The 22,900-nt window shown below is 30.6% G+C and overlaps 1 protein-coding gene across 11 annotated transcripts in view; it reads left to right on the top strand.

The window, feature by feature from the left end:
- LOC143252697 (uncharacterized) overlaps positions 1 to 22,900 on the top strand; it is a 119,866-nt gene that overhangs the window by 45,561 nt on the left and 51,405 nt on the right. For 7 of the 11 annotated variants that reach the window (XM_076505242.1, XM_076505240.1, XM_076505238.1 and 4 more), the window contains 6 exons: positions 4,201 to 4,257; positions 13,385 to 13,551; positions 15,187 to 15,424; positions 16,338 to 16,388; positions 16,893 to 17,083; positions 18,310 to 18,385. In XM_076505242.1, the coding sequence (XP_076361357.1) occupies positions 4,201 to 4,257; positions 13,385 to 13,551; positions 15,187 to 15,424; positions 16,338 to 16,388; positions 16,893 to 17,083; positions 18,310 to 18,385 (780 nt within the window). The remainder of the gene's footprint in view (positions 1 to 4,200; positions 4,258 to 13,384; positions 13,552 to 15,186; positions 15,425 to 16,337; positions 16,389 to 16,892; positions 17,084 to 18,309; positions 18,386 to 22,900) is intronic. The other 4 variants (XM_076505244.1, XM_076505243.1, XM_076505247.1 and 1 more) reach the window with 2 other exon arrangements.

The following is a 22,900-nucleotide window of genomic DNA, read 5'->3' as shown; positions in this document are numbered from 1 at the left end:
AAGTATTTTTACTAATATAATTTAAAAATTGTTTTACACCACTTCTGTAACTATTCCTACTGGTAATCATTTAAAAATTGTTTAACACTATTTCTGCAGGTATTCCTACTAGTATCATTTAAAAATTGTTTTACAATATTTCTGTAAGTATTCCTACTAGTATCATTTAAAAAATGTTTCACACCACTTTTCTATGTATTCCTACTAATATCATTAAAAATTGTTTTATATTTCTTATGTAAGTATTCCTACTAATATCATTTAAAAATTGTTCTACACCACTTATGTAAGTATTCCAACTAGTATCATTTAAAAATTGTTTTACACCATTTCTGTAAGTATTCCTATTAATATCATTTAAAAATTGTTTTCACCAATTCTGTAACTATTCTATTAATATCATTTTTTGTTTTATACCTTCTCTGTAAGTATTTTTACTAATATAATTTAAAAATTGTTTTACACCAATTATGTAAGTATTCCTACTCATATTGTTTAAAAATTGTTTCATACCACTTATGTAAGTATTCCTACTTGTATCATTTAAAAATTGTTTTACACCACTTCTATAAATATTCTTACTAATATCATTTACAAATTGTTCTACATCGCTTATGTAAGTATTCCTACTGATATTATTTAAAAATTGTTTTACACAACTTCTGCAAGTATTCCTACTAATATCATTCAAAAACTGTTTTTCACCATCTATGTAAGTATTCCTACTGATATTATTTAAAACTTGCTTAACACTATTTCTGCAGGTATTCCTACTAGTATCATTTAAAAATTGTTTTACACTACTTCTGTAAGTATTCCTACTAGTATCATTTAAAAATGTTTTACACCACTTCTATATGTATTCCCACTAATATCATTTAAAATTTTTTTATACCTACTCTGTAAGTATTTTTACTAATATAATATAAAAATTGTTTTACACCACTTCTGTAAGTTTTCCGACTGGTATCATTTAAAAATTATTTTACACCACTGATGTAAGTATTCCTACTTTTATTATTTAAATATTGTTTTACATCACATCTGTAAGTATTCCTACTAGTATCATTTAAAAAAATGTTTTACACCACTTCTTTATGTATTCCTACTAATATCATTTAAAACTTGTTTCACCACTTCTGTAAGTATTCCTACTAGTATCATTTAAAAAAATGTTTTACACCACTTCTTTATGTATTCCTACTAATATCATTTAAAACTTGTTTCACCACTTCTGTAAGTATTCTTACTACTATCATTTAGAAATTGTTTTACACCTCCTCTGTAAGTATTCTACTAATATCATTTTTTGTTGTATACCTCTTTTGTAAGTATTTTTACCAATATAATTTAAAAATTGTTTTACACCACTTCTGTAAGTATTCTTACTAGTATCATTTAGAAATTGTTTTACACCTCCTCTGTAAGTATTCTACTAATATCATTTTTTGTTGTATACCTCTTCTGTAAGTATTTTTACTAATATAATTTAAAAATTGTTTTACACCACTTCTGTAACTATTCCTACTGGTATCATTTAAAAATTGTTTAACACTATTTCTGCAGGTATTCCTACTAGTATCATTTAAAAAAATGTTTTACACCACTTTTCTATGTATTCCTACTAATATCATTTAAAAATTGTTTTATATTTCTTATGTAAGTATTCCTACTAATATCATTTAAAAATTGTTCTACACCACTTATGTAAGTATTCCTACTTTTCTTATTTAAAAATTGTTTTACATCACTTCTGTAAGTATTCCAACTAGTATCATTTAAAAATTGTTTTACGCCATTTCTTTAAGTATTCCTACTAATATCATTTAAAAATTGTTTTTAACCACTTCTGTAACTATTCTATTAATATCATTTTTTGTTTTATACCTTCTCTGTAAGTATTTTTACTAATATAATTTAAAAATTGTTTTACACCAATTATGTAAGTATTCCTACTGATATTATTTAAAAATTGTTTCATACCACTTGTGTAAGTGTTCCTACTTGTATCATTTAACAATTGTTTTACACCACTTCTATAAATATTCTTACTAATATCATTTACAAATTGTTCTACATCGCTTATGTAAGTATTCCTACTGATATTAGTTAAAAATTGTTTTACACAACTTCTGTAAGTATTCTTACTAGTATCATTCAAAAACTGTTTTTCACCATCTATGTAAGTATTCCTACTGATATTATTTAAAACTTGCTTAACACTATTTCTGCAGGTATTCCTACTAGTATTATTTAAAAATGTTTTACACCACTTCTATATGTATTCCCACTAATATCATTTAAAATTTTTTTATACCCACTCTGTAAGTATTTTTCCTAATATAATATAAAAATTGTTTTACACCACTTCTGTAAGTATTCCGACTGGTATCATTTAAAAATTATTTTACACCACTGATGTAAGTATTCCTACTAATACCACTACTAATTACTACTAATTTTAAGTTTAGCCGGACTTAGAAGGTGCAAAAATCCCTGTGATTTTGAAGCTTGTAACTCTAATTACGAAAAACTTGTATTAGGCCATAAAGAGCCTGTTGACATAGTTTTTGAAAAAACAAAATTAAAGTAAAACACACTCAGAAGAGAATGAAAAACCAGAAACCTAGGAGATGTGAGAGAGGTGAAATAAAGCGATAGAGAGAGAAAGAAAGAAGTAATATGCCGCCATTATAACCTCGTCAAAAATCTGTGTGTTGTTGATTACATGAAGTAATAAACAGAAATGTGCTATATATATTAATATAGGCCAATTTCTTTTAGGGATCAATAAAACAGTAATGAAATTGAAGGTAAAGCGAAATTTAAGTAAATCACAATTGAAACAAATCGGTAGCAAATCCCTGTACAAATTGGTGTCAAAATCGGTTTACAATTATTAATAAAGATTTAAAACAAATAATAAGGTTTTGTCAAACTTTAGTGATCGTCAGTATAGGCTGTTCTGCTAACGGAAATTATTTGTGTCTTCATAAGTTTAAATGTTAACAACTTTGTCGTAGAAGTTTTGAAAGGGTAAACAAAACGCATACATAATTTTATTAAAATCAATATGCTTTACAATGATATGAACTACTATAGAACTTTTCATGTTTAATTAAACTAAAAAGTTACACGTTATTCAGGGCATGTATTGAAAATAAAGTTTGTTTGAATACAGATCTCTTACTTACTCAGGTTACTGAGTATTTAGCCTTCCTGCTATTACTTACATATATATATAAATATTATCACTTTTTATTACGTATATGAAGTAGAACTCAGCTTTGTGCCAACCCCTATATACAGTAGCAGAACCAATTTATGTTAATATTTACACTGTTATGATATAGGGCAGTAGATTTTTATTTATTTTTGACAATAAAACCACTCCTTTTGTCTCCAAGGATATTAAACATTTTTATAAACCCACCCTTCCTTGTTAATGTATTTTTAGGACCAGTTCATTTCGTATAAAAATGTACTTCTTTATTCAGATTTTTTTTCTCCTTGCTCAACCACACTATATCCGGCCTGTATACCAGTTCCGGGCTTTGCTGTGCAGGTATAAAAATTTGTTAGAGACCAGTTTTTTATTGTGTTTTTTTTTTAAAGGAGAAAGAGAGATCTTTGTGGAAGTAAGTTGTGTATATGATGAGTGCTAGAGCACGCGCAGGGTTTAAAGTCAAGAGAAACAGTGAACAGGAACTCACGTTAAATTTAGCTGATGACTCGTGAGTTTGTATACTGGCGATCGAAACCTTCTGCCTCGACTGTGTAATTCCCAAACACTTCAGTGTCGTTCCTGGGTCAGATTTTGGAAATACTACTGGCAGAAGGAATTTCCATCTTATTCAGACTTTATGGACACACCATAATATTATTTAGATTCAACGATTGTTTCATTTGTCGTTAATTGCTCATTTTTTGGCAACAGTGTGTTTTTACTTGTTATCGAACGTGTTATCCAACACGATTGCGAAATTTTAATAGAAGTTTACATCTTAAGCAGTAATGACGTGTTTAGTAATACGTGAACAAAAATTGTGTGTAATCTGAAACAAGAACTTTATTCGTGAGTTTGGCCGCAAAAACAGTACTCATATCAAGGAATACGTGTAAAGATTTTGCTGAGATATCAGAACCTAGTTGATAAATATTTGTTGTTGTTTTTTCTATGTTTTATCATGTCTGTTTCAGGAAGTCTCACAGGAGTGCCGGCAGGGCCTACATTTAAAGCTACAGGTCCAAAAGCTGGTAAGTTGTGTTAGTTTTCAATGAAAGTTGCATTCACAGAAGTTTAACATTTATTTTAATTTATTATGCCTAATTTTTATGAAGGATAATTACACTTTAAAACGTGTATTGACATCTATGTCAACAATACCTGCTTTAGCTTAAACATAAAGTAATTTAAACCCATGTAGACTATTTATAACATTTGTTCAAGTGAAAACTTAAAACAGCTGGCATTAGATAACAGATGATAGAAATAATAGATCAAAAGAATTAATCAAACAGTTTCTCGTTTCTAGTATAATTTTGTGTTTTATGTTTCAAATAAAAGTGTTTTTTCTTTTATAAAAGCTGACTTAACTAAACATCAACCAAACAATTCTATTGATGGCTAGCTTATGAAAACTGCATCTTAGCTTGATTACCTTAAAAAAGATACAGCTGTGTGAAACCTCCAAGTTATATCATATATATATATACAATGTTTTTCATTCCGAAATAAGTTGTACTACTGTGTTTACATTACACACGTGATTTATTTCATAGGTCTGTCACATAAACTAAATTTTATCGTTGTTGCAAAGGGTGAATGGTTTTGTAATAGATTAAATCTGAACGTGAAGTAACTGTGTAGCATTAACAGTTGTGTGTGTAAGACGTCAACTTCACGCGCTTCATAAACTTGAGGAAACCTATTAACTTAAAAGTGGAGATTAGGAATAAGTTCTACAAATTTAAAAATATTAAGATCACTTCTAGACTTTTTTAAACAGTTTTAACATAGATTAGTAATTGCAGTGTAGCACACTAAAATATGTAACGATAATGCCCACACACAAAAAATTACAATGTTGACGTCATAGCTCTAATGAGAGCACCATTAAAACGTAAATTAGGTACTTACGCAGATGTAATTGCCCACATGATAGTTATTAATTTAACCTCCTCGCAAACTTCGATGTCCTAATGTTTAAACAAGTTTTTTTATATTCAAAGTTGTGTATTTGTGAATCAAATCTTCTTTAAGCACCTTCCTGAGGTCATATTTTATATGGTAACATATATTGAGCAAAACTTTATTCACTTTATAAATGTAGAATCGTTTAATAGAAAAATAAACAAGCTTGTAGGAAGATCAACATCTGCAAAAACATTTTTCATTTTTTGTTGTTCTTTCTCTGCTTTTAGAAAGTTCAGACTGTTATGAAGTAAAAACTTAGCATATAATATAAAAAAAATCGTATCATATAAAAAGTCATAGGAATACAGGAAATAAATTAAGACAAAACATAGGGCTTTCTAAAATTGAAAACATTTTTACGAATACTAGATTGATGTAACTAACACTATTTAATAGTATAACACAAATAAATTACATAAATAAATGAACACATGTCGTTCTCCGCTAGTACAGCGGTAAGTCTACGGATTTACAACACTCAGCAGATAGCCCAATGTGGCTTTGCTATAAGAAGACACACATATAAATTACTGATCTTTCCAGAGATCCATCAACAAGGACAGAGTCGTGCAACGTAATAAATTTGTTTTCTACAATGATATGCTGTAGTATTAGAAATCCAGTGTTTCTTATGATTATTTCCATCAAATAAGTACAGTACAAGGTTACTTTTTTATTAGAGAAATAGTAAGTTACCTGCTTATATGTTAGTCCAAGTTCAATTACAGATATCTTGAAAATGTATTTATTTTTCTACTGACATCAGATAAATCACTATTAAGATCGTTCTATGTGTTATAGATAGAGGTGTGCGTAAGCATGTATTGCAGTTTTTAATTACTACGTATCTGTGCATACGTAGACACGCACATTCATATGTAACATAATATTTGTTTCACAAATACTGGTACAGTATGTTTCGCAGATATAGGGCTTAAACATAGCAGTTACAAACACAACGCAGCATTAAGTGTGTAATGTTGTAAAATTCCTAAATATTTCGCTACCTTAGTCACATAAATAAATCGCTATTTAGAAAGTAGTTTTAAAATAAAATATAAGATTTGGCCATTTTGTTGTTTTGTGCTTTGGAACCACTAGGATTTATATTACACTAGTCAAGTATATAAACCATTATTTAAAAAAGAATACTAAAATAAAACATAAAATTTAGCCAGTTTGTTATTTGGTGCTTTAAAAAAAGTAGTAAAATTTCATTACGCTAGTCGCATAAATACAAAGTTATTAACAAAGCAATTATGGCCCGGCATGGCCAAGCGTGTTAAGGCGTGCGACTTGTAATCTGAGGGTCGCGGGTTCGCATCCCCGTCGCGCCAAACATGCTCGCCCTCCCAGCCGAGGGGGCGTTATAATGCGACGATCAATCCCACTATTCATTAGTAAAAGAGTAGCTCAAGAGTTGGCGGTGGGTGGTGATGACTAGCTGCCTTCCCTCTAGTCTTACACTGCTAAATTAGGGACGGCTAACACAGATAGCCCTCGAGTAGCTTTGTGCAAAATTCAAAACAAAAAAAAACAAAGCAATTTAAAAAATATGTAAAATCTGGTGATTTGTTATTTTGTGCACTTAGAAACCAGTGGGATAACAGAATGATATATAAATCTCTCTTTATACCTTAGCTGTGGTTGAGCGTGTCGCTGTGATGAACGTTTGGATACAGATTTGTAGGTTCAACGTTCGAGTCTTGTTATAGAAAAATAAAAGTAGAGAAAAGTGTGCTTCACACTGTGGAGGCGTGGGTGTGTTATAAGAGTGAGAAAAAATACCACTATCTGGTTAGTTAAGACCATCTTATTGCTGACATTGAGTACTGTTGACAGTTCAAAACAAGGAACGGTTATGAACATATATCATTTGTGTAGTTTTACGCGAAACTTCTAAGCGGATAGACAGATAAGCAATTAAAGAAACATGGCTGTACATAATTACTTGAGTTTACATTGGAATATGTGCTTGTGTTTAAAAAAAAGTTTGTTATGTACTCTGAAAATCCACTCCTAGATGCTACTGTATAAATTAATTAATAATAAATAATATTTATTATGTCATTTTACGGATAGTAGGTACAGACCCTATTTCACCCTCTATCGTAGGCGGTGAAAAGACAGCTCCAAAATCTGAGTCCTCAAGGTAGGGGCTTGTACCGTTGAGAGTGTGCTCTACCAGTCCAAATATAGCCCGACAGAAGCTTCATTCTTAAAATACACAGACCCTGTGGTCCCCTAACTTTCCAACTTATCATGATCTGTACAAGAAGTTGTGTTGAACAAGCAATAACTTTGTTTTTTATAATAGAAACTTTACTATAAAACACCTTTGAAAAGAATATCAAATTTTTACATGTCGTCTCCGCACATAAATTTCACCTGAAAAACCTTCGAATTAATCAAATCAATGTGATATACTACTCCATAAGTAAACATAATTTTGGTGTTTTCTTTCTTTTTAACAAAAGGATGATTATTTAAGTTTGTTTTTAATGAATTAAAATAATGTTGTTACATAGCTTCTGGTTATGGAAAATATATTGAAAAATAGTGTCTTAGTTAACCAATTTCTAAAAAAAAACCATTTGTAATTTTCTTAACCTATAAATTATGATAACAAGGTAATATTCTGTCATATAGTGCTTTGTTTAGGCTTAATAAGACTAAAATTAGTTGTATTAGTTCGCTTGTGGATGTCTTCTAGACATGTGCAGAAGGTTTAATATGTTATAGTACATAAATAAGAAAATAAGGTGTTAACCATTTACTATATAAAGTCATGGTGGAACTAAATGTATCAGAACTACATTTTGACATTGTTGTGCGCGTTATGTAAGCAGTGTGATGTCATCGAAAATAATCGCTTGTGAAAAGATATGTAACAGTTGTTTCCGATTCAAAATACTTGTACATTTAGGTCATAAATATATGTTCCTATCAGTGATTTTTCAAGACGTGGATGCTCCTTATACTTAATGGCATTGGTAGACTAAGGAACATTGATTATTTTGGAGCACCAGGAATATATATAGAAAGACATTTGCAACAAGCAGTGGCAAAGGCTGTTCAAATGCCACAAACAACAGTACTCAACACAATCAAGATAAATCTCCGTCTAGAAAAGCAATGTAAATCACTTGTAAACAAACTTCTTTCAGACATATCCATTCAAAAGCTGCCTATCTCATGCAACTGTTGAATGAAATTAGTATTCATGCCATATCATAGAAAAACGAGTCACTCAAGTCGCTAGACCCAGCACCTATGGCTTTCTGTAAGATTGAACAGCTAAAACTGTAATTTTTGTTCATATATGTGCCACGGAAAGTATCTAAAGAGCAACGTTTTCTAATCAGTGGTTTGAAAGCTCCTACGAATTCGAGAGATAATTCTGAGGCGTTTGCGTCAATTATTTGGCAATGGGTCATTTTTATTTTCCTGTTTCTGCAGTTCTTACCAATATTTTAGCTTCCTACTAATTTAACAAAATAATTATAGAAAGAAATAGCTTGATGCAGAGCGATGTTTAAGACTATATCTCTCTTCTCTTGAGCCGAATATTGAAGCAATGTTTTCTTCTAAAATAATTTAAATGTTAGATAATGAACAAGCTCAGAAGTCTCATCAGTTTTAGCCGAAAGGAATCGAACCCTTGATTTTAGGGTTGTAAATCCGAAGATTTAAAAATTTAGCTATTGCGGATTTTCACTTGTTTTAGTATGTTTCGAGAATTGTATTTTCAGTTGTTACTAGGTGCTAACTACAAACTGATGACAATATCTGGTACTTAGATTTGATTGTAATGATGTTACATACTATGTGTTACAAAAAATTATTGTTAATAAATTCAACACTTCCAAAAGTAATTTAACAAAATTTGTTACTGCGAAAATTATATTTACTCAAGCTGTTCGCGAAAAGAAAACGGTATGGACCGCTACTATACAAAATGGATGTGCCTTGAATGTGACGGCCTTGCGATGGCGCTTTTCTTGCGATAAAAACTGTGCAGAAAGAGTTTTGTTTATCAAATGGCACTGCTGTCAGATGTAACATGACCAGCTATGGCAGTATTCTTCAAAATTGTTTTAATATAACATTACTCAACCGCGTATGTTACAAACACTTTTTAGATCTTATGTACGTAATTCTCAAAAAGGCGTTTATTGTATTGGGCGTTATTAGATAAACTGCATAAACAATATCATCATTTTACAATATCATTCAATACATTTTAAGTGTATTGAACTGTTGTATTGGTTTGTTTTGAATTTTGCGAAAAGCTACTTGAGGGCTATCTGCGCTAGCCGTCCCTCATTTAGCAGTGTAAGACTAGAGGGAAGGCAACTAGTCATCACCACCCATCGCCAACTCTTAGGCTACTCTTTTACCAATGAATAGTAGGATTGACTGTAACATTATAACGCCCCTACGGCTGGAAGATGTGACGGGGATTCGAACCCTCGACCCTCAGATTACGAGTCGAGTGCCTTAACCACCTGGCCATGCCGGGCCGCTAAACTGTTGTATTAGTAGCCTTCATACTTTTATACAACTTATAGAAAATATATTCAGTCCGTAAATCTAAATTAGTTTTAAAATCACATTTAAAGGTACCTTAGTCAGAATATTTTGTTTAATAATCGTAACTTGTTTCCTAATTAATTACATATATGTTACATAATTTTGTTCGACATTCTTTGTTTTCGGCCAAATGTTTTGAAAGATATGCTTTTCTTATAGCAAGGCCACATTGGACTATCTGCTGAGTCCACCGTTTTTGAAAGATATGGAGATAGTGTTCTATCATGCTATCTTTTAAAAATTTTCCTTTTTAGTCATACAATGAACACTTTTTAAAAGTGACCGTCACACCTCATGTGCTCGTTCTTTCAGCTGTGGGTGCATCATAATGTTACTGTAACTCCCATTATTGGTTGGTAAAAGAGTAGCCCAAGAGTTGGCGGTGGGTAGTGATGACCAGATACCTTTCCTGTAGCTTTACACTGCTACATTAGGGGCGGCTAGCGCAGATAACCCTCGTGTAGCTTTGCACGAAATTCCACACAAAGAAACAAACAAATCTGTTTTTAAAATATTTCTTTGGCTCGGACCGTATGCGAGTATTTTATTAACTGAGCTAAATAATTATTCCCTTTAAGTTGGTAAAAGGCATTTTTTTAACAGTTCAAACTATTATGGTAAAATTACCCCATAGGAAAGTCTGTAGTTACGTCAACTCATTAAAAAAATGAAATATAAATAATTATTTATTTGGTAAAAATATGATTTTAACAAGTTTGCCTGATCTTTTCAAACCTAGGATTTACAAATTTTTCTGAAGATTGCGATTGGGTACTAAAAACTTGTGTCGTTATTGTAGGTTTTTCTATATAACTATATATTGCGTAAAATTTATCAACGACACATACACGCAAACATACTTACGGATATAGATATATATAAAACCACACACAATTAGGTCGGAAATAAAAACATTGATATCTGTCTAATAAGGATTTATTTTACCTTTTGTGCTGCTGCTGATGTAAAATAGTATCTTTGTGCAAATACTGGAACACTATGCGTAGTTAAAACGTGCAAATATTGAGACACTATGCATAGTTAAAACGTACAAGTACTGAGACGCTATGTGTGGTTAAAACGTACAAATACTGGGACACTATGCGTAGCTAAAACGTGCAAATACTTGGGACACTATACTTAGTTAAAACGATCGTGGATCAATTCATTTTTTTTAAATTCATGTAGCTAACTGCCCTTGGTAACTTCGCGAATGTGATAAGTTGGCAGGCAGTCTATTCTTGCACAGAACTTCAAGGAGTTTCAGTAACTCATTAAGTAAGTAGAAACGTGTATTTTTCTCTTCGTAAAATATCTCCATAGTAGTTGTTAAAAAATAAAAAATATTGTACATCACGTTTGAATGTTTAGCTCAAGATGTTTGATGTTATTTATGTACATAAAAATGAATACTTTGTGGATGGTGATTAGCAGCAGAAAACTTTCTTTCATTTTTTACATGAGTATGTATGAAGCTTACATTATTAGAGTAAATGTAAATCCACGTGACTCTCTTGACACATGCAAGTGTTACCAGATTGACTGCCAGTTTCAACGTTTTCAAAGTTGAAAAGGTAAACTTGTTGAACAGCATATTGAACATAGAACCTTAGGCTTTGAAATTTACAGTATGGCTGTCAGATCCCATTTTAATAGTATATATAGTAATGTAAATATATGGATGTGTTGGACTGAGGATTCGTCTACAGTAAATGTTTGTGATTTATTTCAAATTTGAAACAAGTTAGGTCCGTTTACTCAGGTGATTAGAGCGCTCGACTCGTAATTTAAGGTTCGTGGGTTCGAATCCTCGTCCACCAAACATGCTGATACTTTCAGACGTGAGGACGTTATTATGTGATTGTCAATCCCACTATTTGGTGGGTGGTTATAACTAGCTGCCTTGTCTTACACTTCGAAATTAAGGACAGCTAGCGCAGATAGCCCTCGTGTACATTTGCGCGAAATTTAAAACAAAATAAACAATTGCTGCTTATAATAGGAAACATCACTACAGCTTTTCTGCCATGACTTAACCTATACATACTAGCAACGAACCGCAAAACATATGCGGTAGTTTTCGTGTCCTTCACTTGAATCTTCCTTATTCTATTATTTTGAAGCACAGTAATTAAGCTATGCTTTCTTGCAGGCATTATGTGTTAGATTGATAAATTATTGTCAATTTAAAAAAACAACAACTTAGGTAGTCAGGTAAACAAATTCACGTAGACGCAACTTTATTCAATAAAACAACACGTAAAGTAAACAATAAAGTTTAGTGATGTTATTTATAATAGAGTAAAGAGTGTGGAATAATTATGAATGTACAGTGTATGATACTTTATGAGTGGAAACAAAAAAACTCACAAAATCTAAGAATAAAACCCATACTCAATAAAAAGTAGCCGAAAGGTGTTCATAGCAGTCTGAGAAACGAACCGAAGCTAAATTATTGCAGTCAAATAAATGTAAGGACAGCAAACTTGTTATGAAAGCAAACTTAACTGATTATGCAAAAACGATTGCATGTGTATGTACCAAAGTGATAAGCATATGAGTTTAAACGAATTGTGCATGCTTATTTTAGATTTAAATAAATCGAAAAGGCCAACAACAAATTTATTTAGTGTAATATTTATTATTTAAAGAAAGTATATGGAGGTTAAGTGTTGTGTCCATGAAATACTTAGGAAATAGAAAAACTAAAGTTGAAATCGAAGCTAGTCGTTACGTGATGACAATTAAATTGTGCCATTTGTTGCATTAAAAAGTTTGACTAAACAAAAAACAGATGATTCTGAACGGAATAACCAGTATGCAATCCGGACTTATTGGACAGAGACCTTTTTAATGACCTGAAATCTGTAGTGTTTCATCGAGAAATTTACAAGAAATGTTCTGGACAGATAAACACAAGCGTATTGTTTATATAGATACACATGCAGAAGATGTCTAAAAGAAAAGCCAGTATCGTAAAACATAAGTTACCAAATTAATTTGAACCTCAAGGAGCGATGAATTACCAAGCACAAAGTTACACAATGACATATATGTACTCTTCCCGCCACGGATATTGAAACCCGGTTTCTAGCATTGTAAATCTAGAGCCATACCACAATGCCACTAGTGGGCTATTCACTCGTAATTGGTAAAGTTAAATATAGATGTGGCTACATGATGCTATATTTTGAACTAACTTAATAGAGAACAAACGGGAGCCTGATGTAGAGTTGTTATTTGGCAGTTAATTGTTTGGTTTAGGCTCATGCTAGCATGTTTCATTTCTCCGACTGTTATGCTTCTCAGAAATATTTCATAGTCCCTCAAACTCGTTTTGGCCTCTGTCAACCCGAAACAGCTGATGTGATTAATGATTTCTTTCGGCATGTATAGTCACGTGGCGTCTTTTTTCTTTGCCATTGATTGTTGAAGGGAGGAGATATCTCATATAGTTTTCTGTTTGTTTTTTTCGTTTGATGGTTTCATATGAGTATTAAAATACTCTTATCATATTCCAAAGTGTTGTATGATATTTTGATAAACAACTACATTTGTCGTTAATTAAAGTTTCTTCTCTTTATCGTGAAATAGTTTGGATGCCAGGACGTTCTCCCCATAATACCATGGAAACTAATCAACACAAAGCACATGATCAAGAGCGGTTCGACGAGCGTAGCGCCCCTTCACATCAGCCTCAGCTCAGAAGTGTGAGGCTAAACATTAGCGAAGATGCCCAAAAGAAAAATCCTAAAGCTAAGGTAATTTGTTATGTACGCTTCGTAATATGGAATATATACCTATTAAGAATTTTTTAATACTTTGTATTTATAGATTCTCTAACTATAACTTGTAAGTTTAAAAGTACAACTTTGGAAAGTTTGTTTGTTGAATTTCGTGCAAAGCTGTCTACGCTAGCTGCCCCTACTTTAGTGGTGTAAGACTAAAGGGGAGGCAGCTAGTCATCACCACCCACCACCAACTCTTGGACTACTCTTTTACCAATGAATAGTGGGATTGACCATTATATTATTACACTCCCACAGCTGAAAGGACAAGCATGTTTGGTGGGATGGGAAATCGAACCCGCAACCCTCACATTACAAGTCGAACACCTTAACCACACCTGGCCATACTGCGCCTCAATTAATAAATGAATACAGATGTTTGAACTATGGTGGAAATCGATTTTATTTTTTGGGGAAGGTTAATTATTAACAGAAGCTAGAAGTTATTATTGGAATTAAATAATGTATTATTTATAGAACATGTTTTAAGCATATGCAAAATAATTCTTATGCGCATATATTGTTCACCAGTGTCTTTATCATTACATAAGAATTATCATTAAAAAAATGAAGCATTACAAACTTCATTTACAAGTACAACTGTTTGAATACTATTAGAAAACTAATTGTGAAGCTTGTGATGTTTTTTATTCATCTTTATAATTCTTGAATTATCCACCCTGTGCAACTAGGTAGAACTTATATCTTTTATATCTTTATATCTTTCATTATTTTCTGCAAACTGACACCAATATTTAACTTGTATTTTAGTGTTTTATATTTATTACTAGATTTTTTATCTCTGCATTTAAAAACTTAAGAATTGTGTAAGAATACAGTGTATTACATAATGCATCATAGATAATTGATAATTTCATATTCTTTGCATTATGACATATATGGATTTACATTTTGCTTAGAATTGTACACGAAATAAATCTTTTATTGAATGAAATGTATAAATTTTTATCTTTCTAGTTGTGTGATTAAATTTAAGTTTTTTTTTTGTTTGTTTTGTTTAATAACATTAATCTCATTTAGCTTGGGTTTGGCTAGTAATTTTGTAAGCCAAGAATTTTTACATCTGAGTTGCAACCATACAGGACTAGCATGCTCAATGACAGGGATTCAAATCTGTGACCCTCAGATTGCAAGTGGGTGCCCTAACCTAACCATCAGGCCATGCTCGGCTCATCTGAGATTATATTCTTTGTACAATTAAGAAACATTTTAGCATTAAATAATTTAAAAGTTTTAGAAACCTGGCAAAAGAAATTATAAACTAAACAGAACTGTCTTAAAAGTATATTTGGAAACTCAGTCATATTGTACAGTTGTCACATTTTTCTTAATTGGAACTTTGCTTTAGATAAACTGTTGATTACTTCAAGAGTAATAGATTTGATGTTTTTAATTAAAAAATGGATAAATAAGGCTCCAAACTTCTGTGTAATATTTTATTAGTCATCTACAATATTTAGTTAAGTTGTGTTAAATTACTGTAAAGATTCTTTTATATTTATGTAATACATATACAGAAAAAATCTTCTTCAGATGTGGTTGTGCGATAAATATGTATAAGATATATTTCATAATTGGACATTACAGGAGACATATCAAAAGTATTTTACACCAGAAGAAACATTTGCATGGAAGGCTTCTGAAAATCCTCAAAGTTCTTTGTCAAATGTTAGCAGTTCTGCAAGCCAAGAAAATTATCCAAGTATGGAAAAAGATTCACAGAATCCCTTTCCATTAACTAATAAAAGTGAATTGCGGATAGGCAGCTCTAACCAATTACATTTTTTCCAAGATTCAGCAGGCATTTCATATAATAAACCTACAGGTATATCTACAAAAACGTTTCAGTCTTATGTTAAAACTTAGAAAACACACTTTAAAATTGTAGAACATACAAGTATCATTGATTAGATAAAGAAATGATGTTGCTACAAATAAGGAAAAGTATGTAAAGGTCATCAAATGTAAAATATTTTAGTATTCTAATTTGCTGTCATAAATATGAAGCATTGAAGATTTTAAGTATATATTTAAACAATAAGTTATTATTTTTGTTATTAAACATTTATACGACCTTAAGCTCTTTTACTGTAAGTAGTGGAGAAGTTTAACTTGTTCATTCATGACAGTTAAAAAGAGTGCATATATGTGTTTTGAGGTAGCTAGTAAATTTAAAAAATTAGATAAACCTAAATTATTCTACATTAAAAATCATTCTTAGAATTATTAGGTTTATATGACAATGTTTTTGAATAGGTAATTCAACTTAATGGAGTGTGTGAATTCAGTAACTATCTTATTCAATATATTTTTATCAAATACATTTATTCAAAAGAAACAATTTTCTTAAATACTCATATATATAGCAAAGTATTTGTGACTGCTATAGTAGTATTTATTGGAATTTTTACACGCTTATTAAAAGTTCAAATTAATAAGTGTATTTTAGTTGTTTTCTATACTTGAGTGATTATTAAATTTCAAATTAATTTTGTTATATAAAGTATACTTAGAGTGTCAGACCATTTTGAGTATTTTATGCTTTACAGAAGTTTATATAATTTAATAATTGTTAGCTTCCTTTGACATTTCTTATGGCTAATCTGTGTTTGTTATCATGAGCTTAAGTGACCAGTTTTTTTATGTACTATTTAGTATCTTTGAAGTTAATAATGTGGCTCTTTTTTATTTTTGATATGCACAAGTATGCTACATAGTTACCGTTTTTTATTTCTTAGGCCATATGCCTCGTGGAGCAATTTACATAGATCACAAGTTAAATTCCAAAGGTATGAAAATAACACATCATAAGGAATCTTTTTGGTCAGTTTTAGTTGTGTGATTAGTAGTAATTGATTAAAAACTACTTTAATGAATAATTTTATATAAATAACTTTAAAAAAATTTAATTTTTCATTAAATATGTCAGTTATGCAAGTTTTGAAAGTGTTAATATGAAAGTTTCCAATACAAATGTTACAATAGTTCATTTTAACAACTTTTTAATATTTCTACACAAAATTTTCACAAATTTTTGGTTTTTAATATACATGCCTACTGATTATGTCTGAAAAATCAAAACTTTTCCAAGCTTTTACTCATACATCAGTTTGTAAGCACCATATTTTTATCAATAATTTTGGTAAATTATAGTGGCATTCTATGAGTGTTTGTTTCAAGATACACTGTTCAAAATATACTAATGGCAATCATTTATGTAAGAGTTGGTAAGTTTAATGGTATAGAGTTTAGAATGTTCCAAGTTACTTGTTGATTAGAATGTGTTTCTATAGAAGAAGAGCTTCCCAAGGATGCAGTACTGATAGATCAGAAAGTTATAGTGGAAGGAGACAAGATTCATACTGATAGTTATTATGGAATCCCAACAAAAGAAGTAACTTCAACTACAGTGAATATTAAAGCTCCTTCAAAGTATGAATTCATTGGTCCATTAGAAAAAGGAATTCCAGTTGGACTAAGGACTGTAAGTAAAACTAAATTGTTTGTACTTAATATGTTTCATATACAAGTTACTTAACTATAAAGTATATTACTGAGGTAAAAGTAAAAGGACATTTAAACTTTATGCTATGGCTAGAAAGTTTCTTCCCAGTTGCAATGAAAAGGTTAATTTTCAGTCACAAATTTAGAGGTAAAAGTGAACAAAAATTTAAATATTTTGCTGTATAAGTGTTGTATAATATAGACTTTTGCTTAAGCATTAGCCATTATATACTTTGTTGCCAGCAGTAGTATGCTATTGAAACAACATATTGGCTTGCTGAATAAATAATTCTTTGTGATTTTTGCATATTGTTTCAGATCTCTTGATATTTAATACAATGTAAATTGGCATACATTTCTCATTTTGACCCTTCTCTTCAATGTACATTATGATTACCTGCCACTCACTATCCTGCACAGATTATAACACAATCACAGACAAATTGCTAGTCTACCTATATTCACAGCCATATTCTTCCATTACTTTTAAAAGTGTTGAAGAGGCTCTAATCACTCTACACAGTGAGTGACCTGACTGTCCAGTTTCCAATTCTGACAGGCATTACTCCAATGAAAATAATGCTTGCTGTTCTTGGGGGTTATTAATGTATGGTTTGCTTTTCCAAATATTTCCAAAGTCTGCACATTCTGGTATAGTGTCTGTCACTGTTGGCTGCATTGAATTCAATAAAGTCAGTGTGAGTTTTTTTTCATACATAATTTGTGGCCTCTTTTGTAGTCATAACAATTGAATGTTTGTCATACCATAATAACACTTTACTTTTAACAAATTTCATGTTGACTTTGTTTACTCAATAAACCTTCTAAATGTTTTTGTTTTCAATAATACTGATTGATAAATTATCTTTTTCTTACATGTAACAATCAAATATTTATACATTGTATCAGTAATCACTTATAATTATCTGACAGTGAAATTCTCTGATAGGATGGTATTAAGTTTGTAGAATTATAATAGTAAACTCAGAGGTCATGTTCCCTTCAATGGACACAGGAATACCTCGATGTGGTTTTGCTTAAAAAAATATGCACACATTGACAGTGAAATTGTGATAAGGAAAAGTTGTTTAAGAAATGCCATTTTGTGAGTAATGTTTAATTTTTATTATGAAATTATTATAAAAGTTTTATCTTTTACTCAAGATAATAAACATTTTATTCTTTCTTCCTTTCATACTGCTGCAGAATGTGAAAAAGGAACATGCCAGTGACTGGTACAAATCAATGTTTCGATCACTGCACAAATCTGAAGAACCAAACAGTAAGTTACTGAGTAGTACTGCTTTGAAAAAACAAACTTGTATAGCACTCTAAGAAAACAAACAAATATGCATCACAACAATGTCCAGCTGAAATACAAATGTTCTAACATTACTAATTATTCAAAAGGTGCCCTTCTACAGGAAAAAGAAATATAAGAGATATTAAAGTATGTGGTGTAAAGCATTTACTAGGATGAGTCATCAATTATAATTGACATCTAAAGTGTTTGTGTGTGTGTGCATATATATAGAATGTCCAGAAAGTCTGTAATGAAAGGCACTACATCAAATTTTACAGAACATGTTTTACATACTGTCCTTCTAATTCAAACAAATTTGGAATTATTTCCATTCCCTTTGAACTATGGTATCATGGTAATTTTTAAATAATGAAAATAGCAAAAACTTCACACACCATTGGATTCCATAAACATTAATTAAGAGATTTACACTGCAAGTTTAATTATTTAGCTTGTAATTAATGGAGTAAAATGAAAATTCGTACCTGGAAATTGGTCTTTCATTCCATGCTAACGTCTCATTGCAATAATGTTAATAAAATGTGATTTATTTTATTGCTTTACCTGGTATTGGTAACCTTATACTACATACACCTGTATTAAGGCAAGATAAAACATAGTCCCAGAAAAGTCAATAAATGATGAAATCACAGATATGGGTACATATTATATTGGTAAATGAAATTAACATTTGCAGCAACTAAATGTTAGAAATGAAGTATGAGTTTACCTGTTTGTGAAAGTAAAGGAGAGATTTTGTAATAATGTTGGGTGATAATTAGAAATACTGTGATACTCAGTATTCCAAATTAGAGCATGAAGAGAGCTAACATTTGATGTATCAGTGGTCTTTCTTGATCAAACCAGTTTGAATCGACATGCTAGATTTGATTTTAACATTCTCTCACTGGTTGTTCAGAAATTGTGGATGATGGCTTTAGTGATAATTTTTAAAAGCCAATTTCAACAAGTACAAGAAGTTACCTTTTAATATATCATGCCCATTTGGCATGTGTTAATAATGGAGATGTTTTCCACTTGTTGTTTGGTGCAAAATCATTCCTATCATATTTATGTGTTATATATTCAAAACTACAATTTTATATTTAAGTGCTTCTATGACCAGGAACTAAAGTTCTCTGAGAATCCCTGTTTGAACACTGCAAAGCATATTTGTGTCATTGTCAATGGTCCACAATTTCAGTCTTCTTAAACATCTCTAACAACTTCCAAACAGCACTGTGAGTGATGTTGTTCTCTCTTTCAGGATGGTGTGCATTAAATTCTGCAGCAACTTTATTTGCTGTCCAGCAGTTTCAACTCAACCTTCTTATACTTCGATAGTGCCATCATCAGTCATGTATCTGAAATTAAGAAAAAACTGCAAACTGCCTATGATGTCAGACTTTTTGGACACCCTTTATAAAAATGTAAAAGAAGGAAGAGAAATAATATTAAAAATAACACCCACACTCACACAGAACTCAATAAACTGACAAATAGAAGGACAAACAAATCAATATAATAAAAACTGTTTTTTCTTGTTTGAAATTTTCTGGTATGGATTAGAGCACACAGTTAAAAATTATTGAGTGGTCTATAGGAAATTTGTTAAATCTTTTTATGTATATTTTGAGAGACATTGCATCTATCAGGCCCCCCAGTGCTCAGCGATATGCCTGTGGACTTACAATGCTAAAAACCGGGTTTCGATACCCGTGGTGGGGGGCAGAGCACAGATAGCCCATTGTGTAGCTTTGTGCTCAATTTAAAACAAAAACAACAACAACAGCACCCATCAGTATTCATAATGAAGATATAATAACTGCTGCAGTTAATAAATTTTGTAACTAGAAAATGAAGAAAACTGAATTGTTAGCCTCAAGTGAAGTTTAATATTTTAAATTATATCATGTTATTTTAAATTATCATGACCACCAGATATATTTTTATGTAATTATTGTAATTATTATTTTTGTTATATATAGGAAGGAAAAATTAATATAATAAATTAGTTTAATTGTAATAGTATTTGCTGTATAACAAAAATCTAACTTAGAGAAATATGTTTTGTCCTTAATATGTGCTTGTCAGGAACTCCTTGAATGTAGCTATTTTTGCTACAAGAATTAGTTAAGGAAAATTTATATATAAATTAATTATCTATGATAGTATTTAAAATAAATAATATAGCTGAAAAGGTCATAATTTACTTACATGTTAAATCATGTGTTTGTCAAAAGAAAGTAAATATAGCTGAGAAGGTCATATTTTTCCCCTTTTGCTTGCATATCAAACCATACATTTCTCAAAAGAAAGTAAATGTATATTCTGAAGTAAGTGTATGATGTTTTAATTATTAAATATGGTAAATTCCTCAGGATTATGTTGTTGGCACTATGTTGTACATAACCAAAGCTCATGTAAAAATAACAGTTATGAATTTGTATAATATTTTTTCTTGAATTTATTCTGGACTTTCATGAGTGTTATATTAAGTACAGCATGCATTTTAATTAATTAAAAATATTTTTATATAAAAGAAGGTTACGTGTACTCAGTGTGTGTGAATGTCTTTTGTTGATGAAGTTTTATTATAACCAATTATATTTGTCATGATACAACAGTTTAAGGCTTACTGTATCTTTTTTAAACAGTAGATTCTTTATTTGGTCTATATGGGTTAGTTTCTGAAAAGAACAGAGTATAATAGCATTGTAACAATGCTATGTATTTTATTCAGTAGTAGATCTCATCAAGCTGGCTAGTTTGTAACAAATACAACAGTAATTGGAACACTATTTATTTAAGCCGTTTGTTAGAATAGTAATTGTTATGATGTGAATACGTTTTGTTGGCAAAGCATGATTGAAATCAGTTAATGATTTGGTGAAGCAAAAAGTGGGCTGCAATGTTCCTATTTTTTAGTCCTAAGTGCTGATCTCTTACATCCTCCATCTTGATCTTTTCCAAGGACAGTGTCGGGAGCAGTACATTTGTCAAAAAGTAATGCAGGTATCCTAAAGCAAGCAGAATGGAAATTAAGATGGCTTTTAATTCTAATAATTGAAAGGTAGCTTTTTGTGGGTTACCATAATTTTAAATAAAAGTTTTATACAAATAATCTTAACAATGATGATGGAAAAAAGAATTCTGATGTTCTGGTTTATCAATTTCTGAAACCATCCAAGCAAATTGCTGTTGCTAGTGGCAGTGAAAATTAGATTTAAACTGTATTTACAAAACTACTGAATACAAGTATAAAACCTGTATAATTTTATTGTATGTGCACTGGTTAGGCAACATTTTGAATAATGTGTTCTCTCTTGGGCTCCTTATCTGAGGAAGGCATTGTATTATTGGAAGGTGTTCAGTGGTAAGATGATACATGAGATGTAAAAGTTGTCATAAGAGGTTAAGGTATATAAAATTATTTTCCCTTGAAAAATAAAAATATTAGAGGGGATCTAATTTATGTGATTAAGATTGTTAAGGGAATTGATAATGCTGTAACATCATCTTTTTTCCTACTTAATCCTGAAAATGGTTGAACCAAGGAACAGAAGAATAACTTTTGAGTGGGTAGCAGTCATTACAACTAAACCAGTTTTATTTTTCTAGCAGAGTGAGTGGCCTTTGGAGTGTATTTTAGGATATAGTAGATGTAGTAAATTTTAGGGAAGGCTTGATAAATATTAGAATAAAAAGGTCTGGCTTTAAGTCTTTTATTCTTGCTGTTGTTGGAGGGGATGCCCTAGATTGATTAATTGGTCTATTGTTGTGCTTACATTTTATAAGATATATTACGTTTTAAGAAATAGTATAAATATTATTGTTTTTTTCAAATGCAATAAAATCTCTTAGGACTTTTCCAAGTGTGTGTTAAAAATGCAGTTAATGTGAAAGTATTGTTTTATAACAAATATTGAAGATTGTAGTAAATTTGTAGGTTTTAAAATTATGATAAATATATTTTTATACATTTCCTTGAAAAGGTTTGTTTGTCTTGTCAAATATTACCTGGCATTATACATTATTTATCAGTTTCCTTTCATATATAATTATGCTTCTATAACTTACTATATGAATGGGTTTACTGAAATATTTAGCAAGAAGAAACTATTAGTATAACTAATGATTTATTCATTGTGTCTATAGTCACAGGTATAAATAATATATCTCTTAGTGGGTTATGAAAAAGTATTAGTGTTTATTTGTTTCATTAGTGAAATTAGATGAAGGATTTTAAATGCTGTGTTGTAACAGGTGCCAGAAAAGCTATATTTATTGATTTGTTAATTCTGCTATATTTATACTTTCATAAATCCCACTGCAATATGTGCACTGTAAAACAACCCTGAATGTAATGTTTATATGTATTGTGACTGTATACAGCAAACATGCACATGAAGGCATAATTATGGATTTACCTATGATAGATCTTGTGGAATGAGTTAATGTTTTAACCTTCCAGACTGGTTGATACATATCAAA

The sequence above is a fragment of the Tachypleus tridentatus genome, chromosome 6 (assembly GCF_004210375.1).
Source record: "Tachypleus tridentatus isolate NWPU-2018 chromosome 6, ASM421037v1, whole genome shotgun sequence".
Lineage (NCBI taxonomy): Eukaryota > Metazoa > Arthropoda > Merostomata > Xiphosura > Limulidae > Tachypleus > Tachypleus tridentatus.
This window is presented reverse-complemented; position numbering and strand designations above follow the sequence as displayed.